The 17,057-nt window shown below is 33.1% G+C and overlaps 1 protein-coding gene and 1 long non-coding RNA gene across 2 annotated transcripts; both read right to left on the bottom strand.

The window, feature by feature from the left end:
• Window positions 1-1,559: 1,559 nt before the first annotated feature.
• On the bottom strand, window positions 1,560-2,570 carry LOC124830083 (DUF740 family protein). Its single transcript, XM_047303716.2, has one exon. It carries the CDS (start codon window positions 2,448-2,450, stop codon window positions 1,767-1,769), a length of 684 nt encoding a protein of 227 aa, XP_047159672.1. The 5' UTR covers window positions 2,451-2,570; the 3' UTR covers window positions 1,560-1,766.
• An 11,352-nt stretch (window positions 2,571-13,922) lies between these two features.
• Window positions 13,923-17,057, bottom strand: LOC148196105 (uncharacterized). The gene is made up of 2 exons (XR_015780695.1): window positions 16,692-17,057; window positions 13,923-14,637 (listed from the first exon to the last, which is right to left on the bottom strand). It is a non-coding gene; the product is annotated as an uncharacterized LOC148196105 (long non-coding RNA).

Genomic DNA, 17,057 nt, shown 5'->3' with positions numbered 1-17,057 from the left:
GAACTCTTCAGTCATTTAATCTATGTAATTAAGTTGGCAAAAAATATCTATGTAATTAAGTTGGCAAAAAATTTATGGTGGACGGCAACTTCTAAGACAATAGGAAATTGTCAAATTTTTTTAAAAAAAAGGTGGCCACGTATCCTTTTAATTTCTTGAAATAAGACCTTTGGTTTTGTCTGTAAACAAACATTAACATTTTAAGAAATATGATCTGTTCATTCACTGGTATTCTATGCAAACACCTAACTTAAGATAATAATGAAAAAGGATCATAAAGAGAAAAAATAAAATAAAAAAAAATAAGAAAAAGGAGGAATGAAAAGAAGTAGTAAAAAAGGAAATAAGAAAGGAAGAAGAGAAAGAAGACGCTTACCTTAAAGAATTAAGTTTTTATATTGAGATGAGATACCACTAGATACCAATTAACCTTAACGTAAGAAACAAATAAAAAATAAGAAAGACTAGTGTCAAATAAATTTAATTTAAATGTCTTAAAATATAATTTTTCTTTTCGAAACTAAATAATTAAACTTTCAAAGACGTAACGGTATTCATCCATTTAAGAGAGTTAATTACAATAGTTTTACCAATTCAAAATTTATAGGAGCAACCGTTTTTAGTTTAAAAACCTAATAATAATTCAAGCACCCACTGGAATCATTTATCGTTTGTTCTACCCTTTTTCTGCAGAATCTATGAAAAAAACTTAGCTCACTTGGTACTGCTGCCCAAGTTTAAAATTATTTCATGTCAATTTGATATGATGTTATTCATTTTAGAATGACAGCATAGAAGAGTCAACATTGTCTCCTATTGTTGTAATAAACAACGTTCATTAAAAAAAGTTCAGAGCCAAACAATGGTATTAAAGTCCCTTACATTCTCAAGGTTCACAGACGTCAAAAGCATTATGTACCAATCCTTGGGTGTGATGGGCTGATTCAATGATAAAATAAAACAGAGGGAGTGGTTATGCAGTGAAAAGTCAAAACATTTACCATTAGAAGCATGAATAAACGTTAATGAGACGTACGAAATAAAAGAAAGGAAGAAAAAGAGGAGGGACAGACCGTACTGAAGCACATTAAGGCTAAACCTGCCTATAACACAAACCCAAAAACTAAAAAACAAGGTGAAGAGATAGATAGATAGGCATGAAAAGAAAAAAACACTAAGCCTAAACCACTGTATGATTGATTAATCAGCTTGGAACCACATGTTACGTGGGACCAAACATATCAAAAATCGATCATTTGCATGAATCGTAAGGCAGTTAACGCTTCACAACCAGATCGTACAACACACCCTAATCACGCCCTCCCAAGAGTTGGTGCTATCATATAATACACATATCATATCATTTCATAAATCTTATCACATTATAATAATGCACTAACCCAAATAATAGTAAACATAAGAAAATAGCCAAATTTTCCACACACAAAAAAAAAAAAGGGCTTTGCATAATCTCTTACGAACATCCACTGAAACTCAGAAATCACAAAGTATATTACATAAGCAGATAGATTAGAAGCTAAACAATAATGATAATGATATCAATAATAATAAACATTCTGCCATTGTATTTGTATTGCTAATTGCAAATTCAACATTCCCAGCCGAATATATCGCACTACAATCACGATGACGAAGAATATAATCAAGACCATACTGAAACAAAATAAAACTTTAATATTTTGGTTAATATAAACTTATATAAAGTATTTGTTATTGTTATTATTACTTTTTTAATCTACAAAATTTCAACCTCTATACAAAGGAGACCGTTCCTGAACCACTTTAGAAACCTTCGATTGCCGGAAAGCCTTCATCGGGCTTGGAAAGAACCACCCTCTCCCCTTCGTCCGCGGTCTCAATTCTCCGTCGCCGGAAACCGCAGTAACCGCCACTGACTTCGACCGCACCATCACCGGATTTACGCTCCCGTCTCCGTCGCGTTCCTCCGCCAAAATCTTCTTTGCGTCCCACTCCTGCTCCGGCGCGCCGCCTCTCGTGCTCTTCTGCGACTTGAACATTGACCAGAACGACCTCGCCGACCTGCTTCCGTTCAACGCCGGCGAGTCCCTAGCGCTGTCGAGATCCAAACCCCGGTCGCCGCCACCGGAGAACCGCGACCGCGACCGGAGAAACGGAATCGCCATGGAGCGCGAGCGCCGGAGTCCTGGCTCCTGGTCGATGAGGTTGTGGACGCGGCCGACGCCGCCGACGCTGCCAGAGCCGCCGGGCAATCGAGAGAAGGAGGAGGAGGAGGATGAAGAGGAGGAGGAGCTAGTGGCATAGCAGGAACAAGGGCGCACGTTAGCACAATCAGGGCACAGAGTTGCGAGACGGTCGCGAAGACAGATTGGGCAAATTCCGCTTCTTCTTCGTTTGGATGGATGCTTGGGACACTTCCAAACTTCTTCTTCGTCGAGGTACAACGCCATTTTCTTTCTATTGGAGTTTTTTCTCTCTCTAGTTTTGAGCTTAATTTCCTTGTTCTATGTTTCTCTGGTGAATTTTCTTTCTATCTCTGTTTGTTTTTCTCTCTCGCTTTCATTGAGGGTGAGGGGATTTAAAAGGAGTGCAGTTAACCATGGTTAGCGTTACGAGGGGCGCACTTTAACCAGGGTGAGTGACTGTTAGGGAACCAAACGCCCCGTTTTGGGTAACGGTTCGGGTTTGTCGAAATGAGTGAGTGGGTTAGCGGCGTTTTTATGATTCGGTCCTTAATTGGGGATATGATTAACGGGAAAGCCATTAGAAAAATAAAAGAAAAAGAAAATGATTTGTGGTGTGTGCGTTTCAAAAACTGAAAAGGTGAATGTGATTGCTGAGAGTGGATGTGTGTTGACACCTTCTAAGTCGTAAAAAGTAATGCAGCGTTGCAGACACAAGGAATGCATTTTCACATCTGAGATGGGACTACAAAGCAACCCAACAACTCAGGACTGGTCCCACTCCCAACAAGATTATTACTTAATAATGCACACTTACATTTCCCCATTTTTAACTCTTTTTAATATCTATTTATACATTACAAAGTTAGATCAACCAGTATTTATCAATCTGCGTTTACTTTCTCAAATATAAAAATATCTACTTTAAACTATTTTAAATTATATCTTACTTTACCAAAACATATATATATATTTTTAAAAATTGAACAAATTAGAAAGTAAACGAAAATTAGTTTAGATGCCTTTTTCATGAAAAATAATTAAACCGGAGTTGCGAGCTTCTTTACACGTGTATATATTGTTTTGATGAAAGTTGTGATTTTGTTAATTCAGAAGTGATGATGATTTGGATTATTTTAAATTTGATTGTTATGAATGCAACAAATGCAACAAACAGGTGTGGAGGAAACTTTGACTTAGTGGCAGTCTTCTTCCTTCCTGATTTGAATAATTTTTTTAACAAGAGGATTTCTGAATTTAAAACAGAATTTGTTGTGGTAGATGAAAATTATTTAAAGCACAAGTTGTTTATTGCAGAATAAGAGCATTTAAAAGCATACGGAGTCCTCTAAGGTCAAAAAGATAATAAGAAAATTCTCATGAGTGAAACTGTTCCTACGAAATTCAATATAGTACGCCTCATCGCCAAAATGGTCAAAGCCATTGAATAACCGTGTCTCTTAATTGCTCGGTTTGAGCGTGTCAACGTGCACGTGCAAAGACAAGAAGAAACGGAGCCACGAAGGAGCAACATTTTTACTTTTGCGTTGTTGTTCAGGATTCGGTGTCTGTCAGTCACCAATAATTATGATTGCATTCGTAAGAGAAGCAAAATTTCCAAAGGCCTAGTAGAAAATATTTCGAAATTGAAACGTAATAGTAGAAATAAGTGGTGTAGCTATTAATATTTATAGGTGGACATGTATGAAAAGAATTATGGTGCCCCCACGTAGTGATGGACATTAATTTGAAGATGGAAGCTTTTTTGTTGTTGCTATTTTTCGACAAGGATTTTGTTTAATGTTTTGTTGGGTGGTCTTTTCAGAGGGACGGTTAGGGTAAAGGGTTTAATAGTTTACATTTGCCTGCTTTTAATAGATATTGTTACTTTGGCGTTGTGAGCATGTCCCACCCAAAGTACACTAAATCGCATCCAGCTCCTTCTCCTGCTACTTCTGTAGGACTCTTTTGTTTAACGCTTCTACAAAACCCAAATTAACAATGGTTAAACTTTATCTAACTACAAACCAAAACCATGCCTTTAGTCCCATGCAAAGGTCACTCTCTCTCTACCCTAGTGATGCAAAAAACACACTGACACCTCTCCACCCTCCAAACCAATACGGGATTCTGTCGGCACGTGTCAAAAATACCCAACCGGGACGGGCTTAGGCCCTTGGACTCTGATCGGTGCTACTTGGGCTTTAGCCCGAAAGTTGGACGCCAGAATTCTTGAACAAGCTTTGATTAAAATTAGTTCCCTAAATTTGACCTTTTGAGTTTTTCAAAACAAATAAAATAATTTGTAAATCTTATAATCAACCATTCATTTTCAAAGGTTTGACAATGGATGAAATGGTCCGAACAACGACATTTTTCTCTTTTTTCATCGTAGTGGCACCCGATTCAACCATCGTATCACTGAATAATTCCAAAGCTCTTAAGAATTGTATGCATAGCAGTCAAAATTTCATTAAAAAGAAGTATCCGTATATGATTCCATTTATAAATATTAGTATATAATATAGTGTTATGTTATTTTATGAATAATCAGATCAGTAAACATATAAGAATCACTAGTTGTGCGGTTTATCACTAACTTTTTCCTAAAATCTCAACAGTTCAATAATTTCTAAGTACACAGTGCATGCTGTAGGAATTAATTCCTTAAAGTTTATTAGTCGCTGCGAAACAGGGTTTGGATACGTTAAAAACGAGAGATTCAAACTCAGGTTTTCTGAACGAAAATAATAGAAGAAAAATATATTTTTTCTTTTCGTAAAATAATTAATATTATTTAATAAAGATTAGTAGTGAGTAAAACCAATAAATTAATCTAATTAAATTTATTCTTCGTCTGTTTTAGTTTGGTAAATTTGCAATTTTTTTTTATAAAATTTTAAATGCATATTTAGCTTTTCAGTTTTTTCAAAAACAATATTTTTGTCGTTGTGATTAGATAGTACATTAATGTTAGATAAAAATAATGATTGGTTTTAGAAAACTGACAAATGTGTCATGAAAATGTATACAATGATTAAAATTACGTATAACAAAATATGGGACAAAACGTGGATTTAAGAAAAAAAAAATCTGTACTCAAAAATGAAAACCGTCCCAAGCAATTTAGTTTCACATCTTACTTCACCGTGTAATTTCTCACTATAGTTATAGTTAAATGATGAACATCTAAATCTCTTCACCATATGGACTACCTTACATGTTATTTATTTTCTTTTTCATCACTTTTCACTTATCAAAATAGTTGGAATGGGATTTCAGAAGATTCTTTTAGGAAATTTATCAGGATTCGAGGTAGATTAGTCTGATATCTAAAACAAAAATGAGCTTTGATATGCTAAAGGGAGGAAGTTCAATTGCAAGAAATTTGACCCTCAAGTCTGTAATAAATATTTTGTGAATATGAGAATAAAAAATGAGTATTGGATGAATATCTTCCCTGTGTAACAATGTACTTAATTAGACATTTGGTCATAATATTTGTTGAGTTGGTTTAATTTCATTTGTTTATTTTTTTTAATTTACTTCTTCAATTTTTTAAAATAGTATGTTGAATATAGGAAAAAACTATATATGAAATTAATCTCCATTGTGTTGAATATACACATAGGTCCTCTATTTATAATAGAATAAATATGGACTAAGCTCAAAATACAAATAAGAAATAATAACAAACTTACTAAAGATACAAAATAAAGATAATATATCTAACACTCTCCCCTTAAGCTGGCGCATACAGATCGTATGTACCAAGCTTGTTACTAATATAATCCATAAAGACTTAGTGAAAATATCTGCTTATGCATTCGAGTGACACTAAATCGCTAATGATTTGCAAGACGACATAGAAGACGAAATACCAACCCAAAAGACTCCCCCTGAGCAACAGATTTGGGAGGTTGCTCCATGTAAATCTCTTCTTGCAAATTGCCGTTGAGGAATGCCACCAGTGGATAAAGATGTAATTGTTGGAGAGCCACCACGGCTATAAAAAAACTAACAAAAATCATCTTTTCCATGAAAAAAAAAAGTATATATGGATGGGTCAAACACAATGGTGACAAAAAAGAGAGGTCATAAGAGACAACACTGGAAGAAGCCATGGATGAACAGGAGAGAGAGACTATTAAAATCCAAGATTCTCCAATCAAGGCACCTAAAAAAGGAAAAAGAGTAACCTCGATGCTCTGAATAGCTGTCTGAGATGAGACGGGACGTGCAACAACACACGATGAACCTGAAAGGGGAAAATGAGCGATCTCGACGTTCTGAATTGCTACTAGACATGCCACAATGCACGACGAAAAATGGAGCGAATCCATAACTTTAAAAGGTGTTAAGAGCGCATATGAGCTCCGATGAAGGCGTCATTGATGACATGATGGTTGCCTAGCCGAGACGATCAAAATCATGTGATCATCGGTCAAAAGTAGAACATCGGTAGTGGCAACAGTATACAATAGCAATAGATGACGGCGCCGTAGGCGACAATAGATGGCACCACCGCCGGTAGCGACAAATTTAGTGGCAGAGGTACCATAAACTTTTTTCCTTAAAAGAACCTTAGGCTTTAGTTACCATGTTAAATATATTAAAAAAGTATGTATAAGATTAATCTCCCTTGTGTTGAATATACACATAGGGTCCTCTATTTATAATAGAAGAAATATGGGTTAAGCCCAAAATACAAATAAGAAATAGGCTTAATACCTCTTTTGGTCCCTCGAAAGAGGGGTTGTGTTCAAAATAGTCCTACATTTTTTAAAAAGTAACAATTGGTCCCAACTTTTGAAAAAACTGATTGTTACTTTTTTTCAAAAGGATTAACTTGAACAATTTTTTCAAAAGTTGGAACCAATTGTTACTTTTTAAAAGGTTTAATCCTTTAGTACATCCCTATTTATGTACGAATGTCTCAATTGGGTCCTCGTTTTTTAAAGTGTATCAAAATGGTCCTTAATTTTGAAAATTGATATCAATTGAGTCCTTTCCGTTAAGTTGGGTGGACGGCGTTAAAAAAATTGATGAGTGGATGCTGAGATGACGAACGGACGCTCGTCCACCAGCGGACGAACGCTCGTCCATCAGCGAACGAACGCTCGTCGACCACCGAACGAACGGTCGTCCAGTGTGGAACGAACAGTCGTCCAGCAGTAAGAGGTCGACGAGCGTTCGTTTTCTAGTGGACGAGCGTTCGTTCTCTGGTGGACGAGCGTTCGTTCGCTGGTGGACGAGCGTTCGTTCGTCATCTCAGCATCCACTCATGAATTTTTTTAACGCCGTCCAGCCAACTTAACGGAAAGGACTCAATTGATATGAATTTTCAAAATTAAGGACCATTTTGATACACTTTAAAAAACGAGGACCCAATTGAGACATTCGTACATAAATAGGGATGTACTAAAGGATTAAACCTTTTTAAAAAAGGTAGGACTATTTTGAACACAACAACTCTTTGGAGGGACCAAAAGAGGTATTATGCCTTAGAAATAATAACAAACTAACTTAAAATATAAAATAAAGATAATATATCTAACACAGTCCAATTTGACTCTTCCGATTAAGTTGGGGTTAATGTTATATACTAACATGTTATATATCAATTTATGAAATTTTCAAAAATTTTAAGTTTTTTAATAATTTTTAATTTAAAAAAACATAAATTGTCACATGTTAGGTCATAGTTGTGTCATGTGTAATGTCATATGTTAGTGTCATTATTGTATGACAGTGATTGTTTCAATTTATTTTCTATATTTAAATTTTTGATACAATTTAGTTTTCCTATTTTTTTAAACCATCCAATTTGGTCCTTTTGAATTTGCAACTTAGTAACTTTAATTACAACTTACATACATATATTTTTTTTAAAATTTATGCATCAAATCACTCCACTTAAATAATCAAATTATTTTATTTTTACATTTTTACACTTGTAATTTTTATAAAATAAAATAATTTGAATGTTTAGGGGGAGTGATTTGATGTGTAAATTCTAAAACGTTAATTTAGTACGTATATATAAATTGTAATGAAGCTTAATTACTAATTTAGTCTTAAATAACATCAAATTAGTTTATTTTAAAAAAATAAAGACACTAAATTGAATCAAAATTTTAAATACTGTAACTAAATTGAAAACAATCACTACCAATAACACTGACAAGTGATCGTGCCACCATCACTTCCATGTGACATGAACATGACATGTGACAATTTATGCTTTTTTAAAACATGAAAAAAATGAAAATTTCATGAATTGACATGTGATATGTACGAACATGACATTAACCTCAACTTAACAAGAATGACCAAATTTGACCGTTTCAAAAAATTAAAGGACTAAATTGAAAAAAAAAATAAGGAGACAAAATTGAACCAACTAAACAAATATGAAGACCAAATGTATAATTAAATCTAACATATATTTATAGGTTTTTGTGAAGCTAATGGTATGTAGAAAATAACAAAAACTAAGATAAGCTTTTAAAATAGAAGGACATATTAACATATATAATAATTGAATTCAGTTTATTATAACTTGATTTTGTTTATAGTACTGAGTGAGAGATAACAATTCTCTTTTTTTGTTAATTTATTAATCAATTAGATTATGTTATCTTTTTAGTTTCTATTTTTCCCTTCTTTCTTTTTGTATATATATATAAACCTTTTTTCCTTCTTTCTTCAATAATAATGAGAAATTCAACTTTGAACATTTTGTCAAACACTATCATGGTATCATATTAAAACTCTCTCTATTTCTCAAATAGCCACTCTGATTTCTTTTTCTGATCATCTGTCTAACCTTGCCCACCCTTTCTTTCTCCATCTCGGAGAAAACTCATACCTAATTCTTCTTATCCCTCCTCTCTCGGACACCAATTTTAAACAATAGCGACATGATATGCTTGTGGGCCTAGAAACCAAGAATAATTTTTTTTTCTCGGTACCATTCCTTGTCCTCCCCCTAACGACGTTCTTCTTCATGAAGCATGGAAAAGATGCAACAAGATGTGATCTCATGGCTGGCGCGTTCTATGTCTCTTCCCATCAAATCTGTCATGTGGATGGACTCTACTTATAAGATTTGGAACAATCTTCTACAGCGTTTTTGCCATGGTTATAAGTTTCGTATCATAGATCTCCAGGAGGAACTTCAATATCGTAAACAAGGTGAATCAACCGTCTCTCAGTACTATATATGTTTACAAATTATTTGGAAAGATCTTTATCTATATAGAACCATGTTTCTCTACGCTTGCCCTTTTCCTTGTACTCTTGGTTCACTGACCAAGGGTGAAACTATTTGGCAAACGTAACAAATCGTTCAAGTAATGAAACAATGGTAAGACCATGTATCATTTTTTCAAGAGACTCGTGTAATACTAGTTAATTATATGATTAGTAACTCATCTATAGTAACGAATAGTTCATTAATTTACAACTATATGAAAGTAAATAAGATTTACAAGGAAAGGTGGATTTTGGTAGTTGAGACACTTAAGAGTGAAAAAATGTCAGAAATAGTATAGAATGGTAACGTTAGGGGTAGATTTAACCGAGTTCACTCTCTTGCACACACGAAATCATCTCATCTCCATCAAATACTAATGTCAATCCTCTAAAACAGTCAAACCCTAATCCCTTAGGTGATAGAGCCTATGTTTTCTAGCTAATCGTCAATCCCTTGATCACCCAACAAGCAAACCCGCATTAGGACTTAGGTTTAAGACAACTAATGGGTCAAACTCCATTCCTAGACATTAGGCCCAACTAGATTTCTTGTTTTAAGTATAGGGTTCACTAGATTCTTTCCAAAACCTAGCGAATCACAAATCAAGCTAAGAATGTCGTCATTCTCGCAAGCATTAAGAGTATAAACAAGAAATTAGCATTTAAATGAAGATGTGTGTATATATATATATATATATATATAATGAAAGCATTCATAAGGTACAAGAGAGTTTAATAACTACATCTACCCTAAACAAGATGGGTTTGACTCTTCATTTCCATGGAGAGCCTTAAAGCTTATAAAAATGGACGATGGAAGAAGAAAGAGACTGAAGGAGGGAGAAGAGGATATTCCCACATGCCCCAAGAACCCTCTATTCCAGTAGTTAAACTATGCTTCCACACCACGTCCCTAAGCTTCAACTGTGTTCCCACATCCAAAACTCACATTTTCTTCCACTCTTACCACTCTAAAACCCTCTCCAAAAAATGCACTCTTGCTGTGCCACAGAATCCTCTTGTTGGGTCACAAAATCCTCTCGCTGAGCTAGATGTGTTGTGTTTGCTGGGCTAGCAAAATGTTTAGGTTAGGCTAGAGTTGCTCAGCTGGTTGAGCTAGCAGTACTTGCTCGTTGGGCTAACAACTTTTTGTTTTGTTATTGAGTGATTTATTTTCTTGTTTTTGGATTGGGGTTGGAAGTGAAGAAAGCGACCGTTGATGACAATGATTTCTCTCTTAGGCTTTGTTCTCTTGAAATAATTTGGGTGGAGATGATTTGGGGGAGAGTGATTGAATGGATTTGAGGGTAAATTTTTTGTTGTTTGTTTGAGTGGATTTGTAGGTAATTGAGAGTGGATTTGAAAGTAAAGTTTATGAGAATTAGTGTAAGATTTGATTGATGTGACAGATAATTTTTTTTGTTTAATTGATAGAAATTAAAGATTACTAAAATACCCCTAGTTATTAATGTAATATAAAATGATAATTGTTAATGTTATATTTAATTGTAAAAGAGTTTATAAAGAGTAAAAAATTAATATTAATTTTAATATTGTACACAAATTTTATTTTAGTAAAATGAATTTATTTTTAATTGTAATGTAGTAATAGTCAAAACCAACCATTGCCTAAAGCCATGGAAAAGAATTGGAAATGTGACGGGAAATACCATGGCTTTATAAATGTGGAGATGTTTTAAAATAGCCTCCTAGTATTCAACCACCTTTGTTGTACCAGAACACATTTCTGATTCAATTGTAAAGCCTCCAATTCTGCACGTGTCTTCCCATGCAAAAGCCTCTTTACATCTGGCTCAATACTAGAATGCAATCCCTTTTCCGTCTATGGCGGTATATCCAAGAGGATGACTAACATGAAGTTCAGTCCATTGCAAAAAATAGTAATTACGAATGGAAAAGAAAGATTAGTGGAGAGAATTGGGATAACGTCCGGAGTAAAGATGGCGCTAAAAGAAAGACCAGTACAAGGTTCATGACAGCTTCACCTATCTCCACTCTGCTTCACCAAACTCCACCACCTTTACGTACGTCCACAACGTTGACAACTCCTTCACCTACAACAAAAACACAAGAAACAGTTACGGTGTTGTTCCATACTCGTGTTGTTTCTATGATTCTGCTGCATCGTCCACTTCCTCACGCACTGCTTCTACACAGTCTCCATCCTCCAGTCCTTGGTCGACCTCTTCATCTCGCCCTCATGCATCCACTGCTCCATGGACCTCTTCGTGTCGTCGTCCTTCTTCACACCCACAACGTGCACCACCAACCATTTAAACAATGACACCACCGAGGAGAGCAATCGTGGAACAATGATGAAGGTTGTTGGAACTGCATAAAGCAACGACTGCAACCGAAAACAAACGCAAAAACCAACCCTGGAACCGAATACATTTGTGCGTAACCGAATACAACATTATGCTTTGCTCTCACTGTTGTGCGTAACCGAATACGCAAAACCCAGTAACTGAATACACCTTTGCCATCCGAACTTCTGCAGCAACCCTTCACGCCTTGCTTCTCCATCTTCAACGCCTCTTCTTGATTCAAGCTTTCCTTCCCATCTTCAACACATCTTCATTATCAACAGTGAAGGCTATGTGCACTTGTGAATGCAAAAGCCAGCAAACCCGGTCAGCCACAGTATATACTCGTGATGCTCACACTGTTTAAGCATTATTATTTATTACCCATCACTGGAATCGATTATGCACTTCATAAATCGAATATATTTGTTTTTAGCAGTTGGTATTATGAAATGTTTTAAGGGCAAAAAAACATTTTCTTATTAATTCACAGCAAATCTTCTCAGTTATGCGAATGATAGAAAAACCTCTTATCCCGCAAATCTGCTCATTTCCCTTCTCACAAATTGCCGAAAGCGAACATAGCTGTCAGTTGTTTTCCTCGCTTGTAAACCCGCATGAACAGTTAAATTTGTTCATGCGAACACAGTGTTAGTATGTTTATATGAGAATGATTTTTATTTTTTTTAACTTAATTTTGTTTGGACTATGCATGAGTTTCAGTTTTTTTAAAATAAATTTCGAATTTAATTCTGAAATCGGCAAACACGTGTGTTGAACGTAGAAAGCATTAAACAACTTCAAATTTTTAAGAGAAACTATTTTTGATTTTTCATAATACTTTAAAAAACTAAAACATATTTATTCTTGAAACCTTTCGGTAAAAGGAAAAAGTATGCAATAAATATCCTGATATATATTTGCCTTATACGTATTAAATTTAAGAAATATTAGAAGTAACAAATGGTGAATATCTCATTCAATATTTTGACAGAGAGAATATTTTCCTCTTTTGTTTTCACCATATGACAACAATGGGAGAAGGTTCATCCTTTCATTAATTCTAATTCAGTGTAGATATCGCACGTGATGAAACTAAATCCCACCAAGGAATAATAAATTTAATGTTTAAAAAAAGTTTATGTGCAAAATCATGGACATTTTAATGCCATCTTCAAATCAAAACAACATTTTGCTTTTCGTTTTCATAACATCAAATTTTTGGTTGATTAAGTGACAATATTTATACATTACCTATTCCGTCAATTAATTTGTCTTTCTTAATACGTTTTTTACAATTTTTAAATTCTTCTTTTGTATATTATATCTTCATTCTAGTACAGGAAATTTATAAAATATAACTTCAACTTTTAGATTTGTCTTTTTAAATTTTTATACAATTTTGATATTCAGCATTAGGTGTAGACATTAACTGCTGAATGTGGAAAATGTTGTATGATGACTATTCTTAGTATAATGTCTAAGACATGTAGTTGGTGAAGTCCACGGACCCAAAAATTCTCTTTATATCTACTAAGTTAGGTTGATCATACATATAACCTCCTCTCTTTCTCTTTTTTTTTTTTAATATCTGAAATATAATATTAATATTCTACTTTTAAAGTCAATTTTAATAACTTCGTGAAGGCATCATAGTTTAAAGTTTGATTTAGAGGGTTTTTCAATCTATTTTAATTCCCTTTGTAAGGACTTCAATTTTAAATAAATTGTACATTTCTTTATTATTACATTTCCGCTTAAACCACTTATATGTTTCTTATTTGTTCTTTCAGCTTGTTATTATTTAATAACATAGCTATATCCTCACATTAGTGTTAGATGGAAAAATAACATTGGACCAAAAGGACACGTTTTTTTCTCATTTATTCAGAAAAACATTAGCAACACAATTTGGTACCATTTATGTTCTATAAATTAATTTTTTCAATGATAATAAAAACATTTATTCTTGTTGACAAAAAAATAAAAATAAAAGCATTCACTTTTTTTACACACCAGAAACAAAAATTACATTTAAAGAAAAAAGTGATAACATGTGTATTATATTTTTAATAAGTATTAATTAAAATATATTAAAATTAAAAAACAATATAAAAAAATCCTCTTATTCTTTTCTTCTCTATGAAATTCAAAATAATATAAAATACTTGTTTTATTCACGTAATAAGATATGCTACTAATTGCCACATCTTGTTTTAATAGTATAATACTACTAAAATAAAACGTTATATAGATGATGATAGAACAATTATATATAACTAAAGTTTTCATAAGGACAAGAGCTACACTTGTAGAACCATTTGACTTCCATCTGTTTCATCATCACTTCTAGTTGGGAGCAACTGAAAATAATGTCTCCATAAGCTCACACCATTTAGGTGAAGAGAAAACAATACATAGACATAACAAGTTTCAAATGACCAAAATAACATGTCCTTACCACCAATTCTCACCTTAGACCAATACTTCTAAAATTCATCTATCAAACCTCCATCTTTATACAAAAAAGACTTACAACAGTCCAAATCACTTCTTCTTAACTTCCTAACCAAATTGATACCATCAAGCACTTCACCATAAGCATTCATGAAATTAATCAATTCCAAACATAAACAACAAGGTACACTACATCATTAAACCAATTTCCATCATTTCAAACACTCAATACGTAATAAGAATCATCTTTACCACAATCAATAACATACATTAGTTATATAGTCTATTAAATAGTAGATCATACATCATAACTTAACTAAGATAAAACATTAGCTTCCCTTACCTGTTAGAAACTACAACTGGCTCTAGAGAATCTTATTATGCTCCCTCAGCTTAAAGAGACCATATGACACCTACATACCACAAAAACATGATCAAGATATATCATTAGAACCACTGATCAGTAAAGAACCCAAAAGAAAGCTTAGACCATACATGGACTAAGAAAAAAAACCTCACATGCATTGAAGAACGTGAAGCTAAAGAAAGGGTAGAAAACTGACTTACTCTATTTAAGAAATTGATCAAGTAGAGTTGAATATCTCATCGCGAGGATCACACATTCAGTTTCCGATCTTCAATCAAATGAACAAGATGCAAGAACCTTAAAAAAAATGCGATGACTCTAAAAAAGTATATAGAAATATAATATATTTAAAATATTGAAACTCGTTTATAACAATATATTTTATATTAAAGCTTTTTTAATATTAAAATAATAGAGTCTAATTATTTTTAACTCACTATCACTTCTAAAATATCATTTTTTAGGTAAATTTGCAATTTTTATTTTTATAAAATTTTAAATGCATATTTAACTTTTCAGTTTTTTCAAAACAATATTTTTGTCCTTGTGATTAGATAGTACATTAATTTTAGATAAAAATAATAATTGGTTTTAGAAAACTGACGAATGTGTCATGAAAATGTATACAGTGATTAAAATTACGTATAACAAAATATGGGACAAAATGTGGATTTAAGAAAAAAAGATCTGTACTCTAAAATGAGAAACTGCCCCAAGCAATTTAGTTTCACATCTTACTTCACCGTGATTTCTCACTATACTTATAGTTAAATGATGAACATCTAAATCTCTTTACCATATGGACTACCTTACATGTTATTTATTTTCTTTTTCATCACTTTTCATATATCTTCAGAAGTATTCTTTTAGGAAATTTATGTGGTTGATTCGAGGTTTTAATTCATGAAATTTTCAAAAATTTTAATTTTTTAATAATTTTTTAATAATTTTTTATGATTATTTAATTTGAAAAAAAAAACATAAATTGTTGCATGTTAGGTCATGGTTGTCAGAGAGTGATTGTTTTCAATTTATTCTTTATATTTAATTGTTTTTATTCAATTTTGTTTTCCTATATTTTAAAACCTTCCAATTTGGTCCATTTGAATTTGAAACCAAATTAATAATTTTAATCACAACTTATATATACATGTTAATTTTTCTTTTAGAATTTATACATCAAATCACTCTATTAAAATACTCAAATTATTTTATTTTTACATTTTTACACTTCTAATTTTTTAAATTTATAAAAAATAAATAATTTGAATATTTAGATGGAGTAATTTGATATATAAATTCTAAAATATTAATTTAGTATGTATATATAAATTGTAATGAAGCTTAATATTAAACTGCTTTTTGTCGTTTAAAAACATAACAAAACTTAATCTTACTAATGTAGTATAAGGAAAACTAGGGTATCAATCCAACTACTCAGTATTTGTCAAGTGTAGAATTATAGAATTAGGTCCTAACTATTATTTACTAATTACTAAAACAAGGTGGGGAAAAGAAAAATTAAATGAAATCTAAGAAAGAAACTAATTGATAATGCAAAGCATTGGTTAATGCCTAATATAGATTGATGCAGAGAAAGTAAGAATAAGAATCTATGCTAAGAACCAATGAATGGAATATCTAAACTAACCAGAATCCAAATGGTATATAATGTGCTAAAAATAAGAACAGATTTTACATACTAAAATTGAAAGAAAAGTGATAAGAGAATAATGGGTAAAAGCTGAAATCAGAATTAAAGGTGCAAAATTATGTAAAATTATGAAAATCGAGTAAAAGCATTCAAAATCACAAGTTCAGAACAAAACAACCCCAAAAATGATTACTTAATTCATTTGATACATGTGAATCTTAATCTGTCTCAAGAAGACATCTTGGTTGGAAACAAGCCCACTTTGAGGTCTTTGATTGCAGACTCTGATTCAGAGACTGATAATTGCAGGTGACTGTCACCCACTACTCGCTATTTGTCTACATATAGTCTATGTTACAGGGCTCCCATTTTCTAGGAAAACTGAAAGGGGAAAAAAGGGGGAAAGGGGAAAGAACCAAGAAACTAACTCTAGAAGCTGCACGAACCTCTTTGGAGTTCATCTTGTCGCTTTGATCACAAACGCTTCGAGTCTTTACAGTCCTTCAATCATCTCCATCTTCTTGCAGCCGGTTCAAGCTCCGCACATGCTTCTAGTCATCCTCTGGTTACGTTCTCTGGCTGCTCAATCTTCTGTGTCAACATCTTGTAGGCCGTGGAGCCTTTTTCTCTCGCGTTCTCTGGAATCGCTCTCAAGAAACCCTAGCTTGATGATGAGTCGCATTTTCTTTAAATGAATCGCGAGGTAAGGACCCCCAAGGAAGGCGGTGTCAACCTCTCCCACCAAAATGGCGTCGTCCCTCTTAAGTTCAGGCCAATCCTTTTTTTTTCAATATAGAACAGCTAGCCCAATC

The sequence above is a fragment of the Vigna umbellata genome, chromosome 7 (genome assembly GCF_029865625.1).
Source record: "Vigna umbellata cultivar VRB3 chromosome 7, Vumbellata_1.0, whole genome shotgun sequence".
NCBI lineage: Eukaryota > Viridiplantae > Streptophyta > Magnoliopsida > Fabales > Fabaceae > Vigna > Vigna umbellata.
Note: the sequence above shows the minus strand (reverse complement) of the source record. Positions and strands in the feature narration are given on the sequence as shown.

Bases quoted from the DNA above. Each gene is read 5' to 3' on its own strand.
- LOC124830083 (XM_047303716.2), bottom strand. From the start codon at position 2,450: ATGGCGTTGTACCTCGACGAAGAAGAAGTTTGGAAGTGTCCCAAGCAT.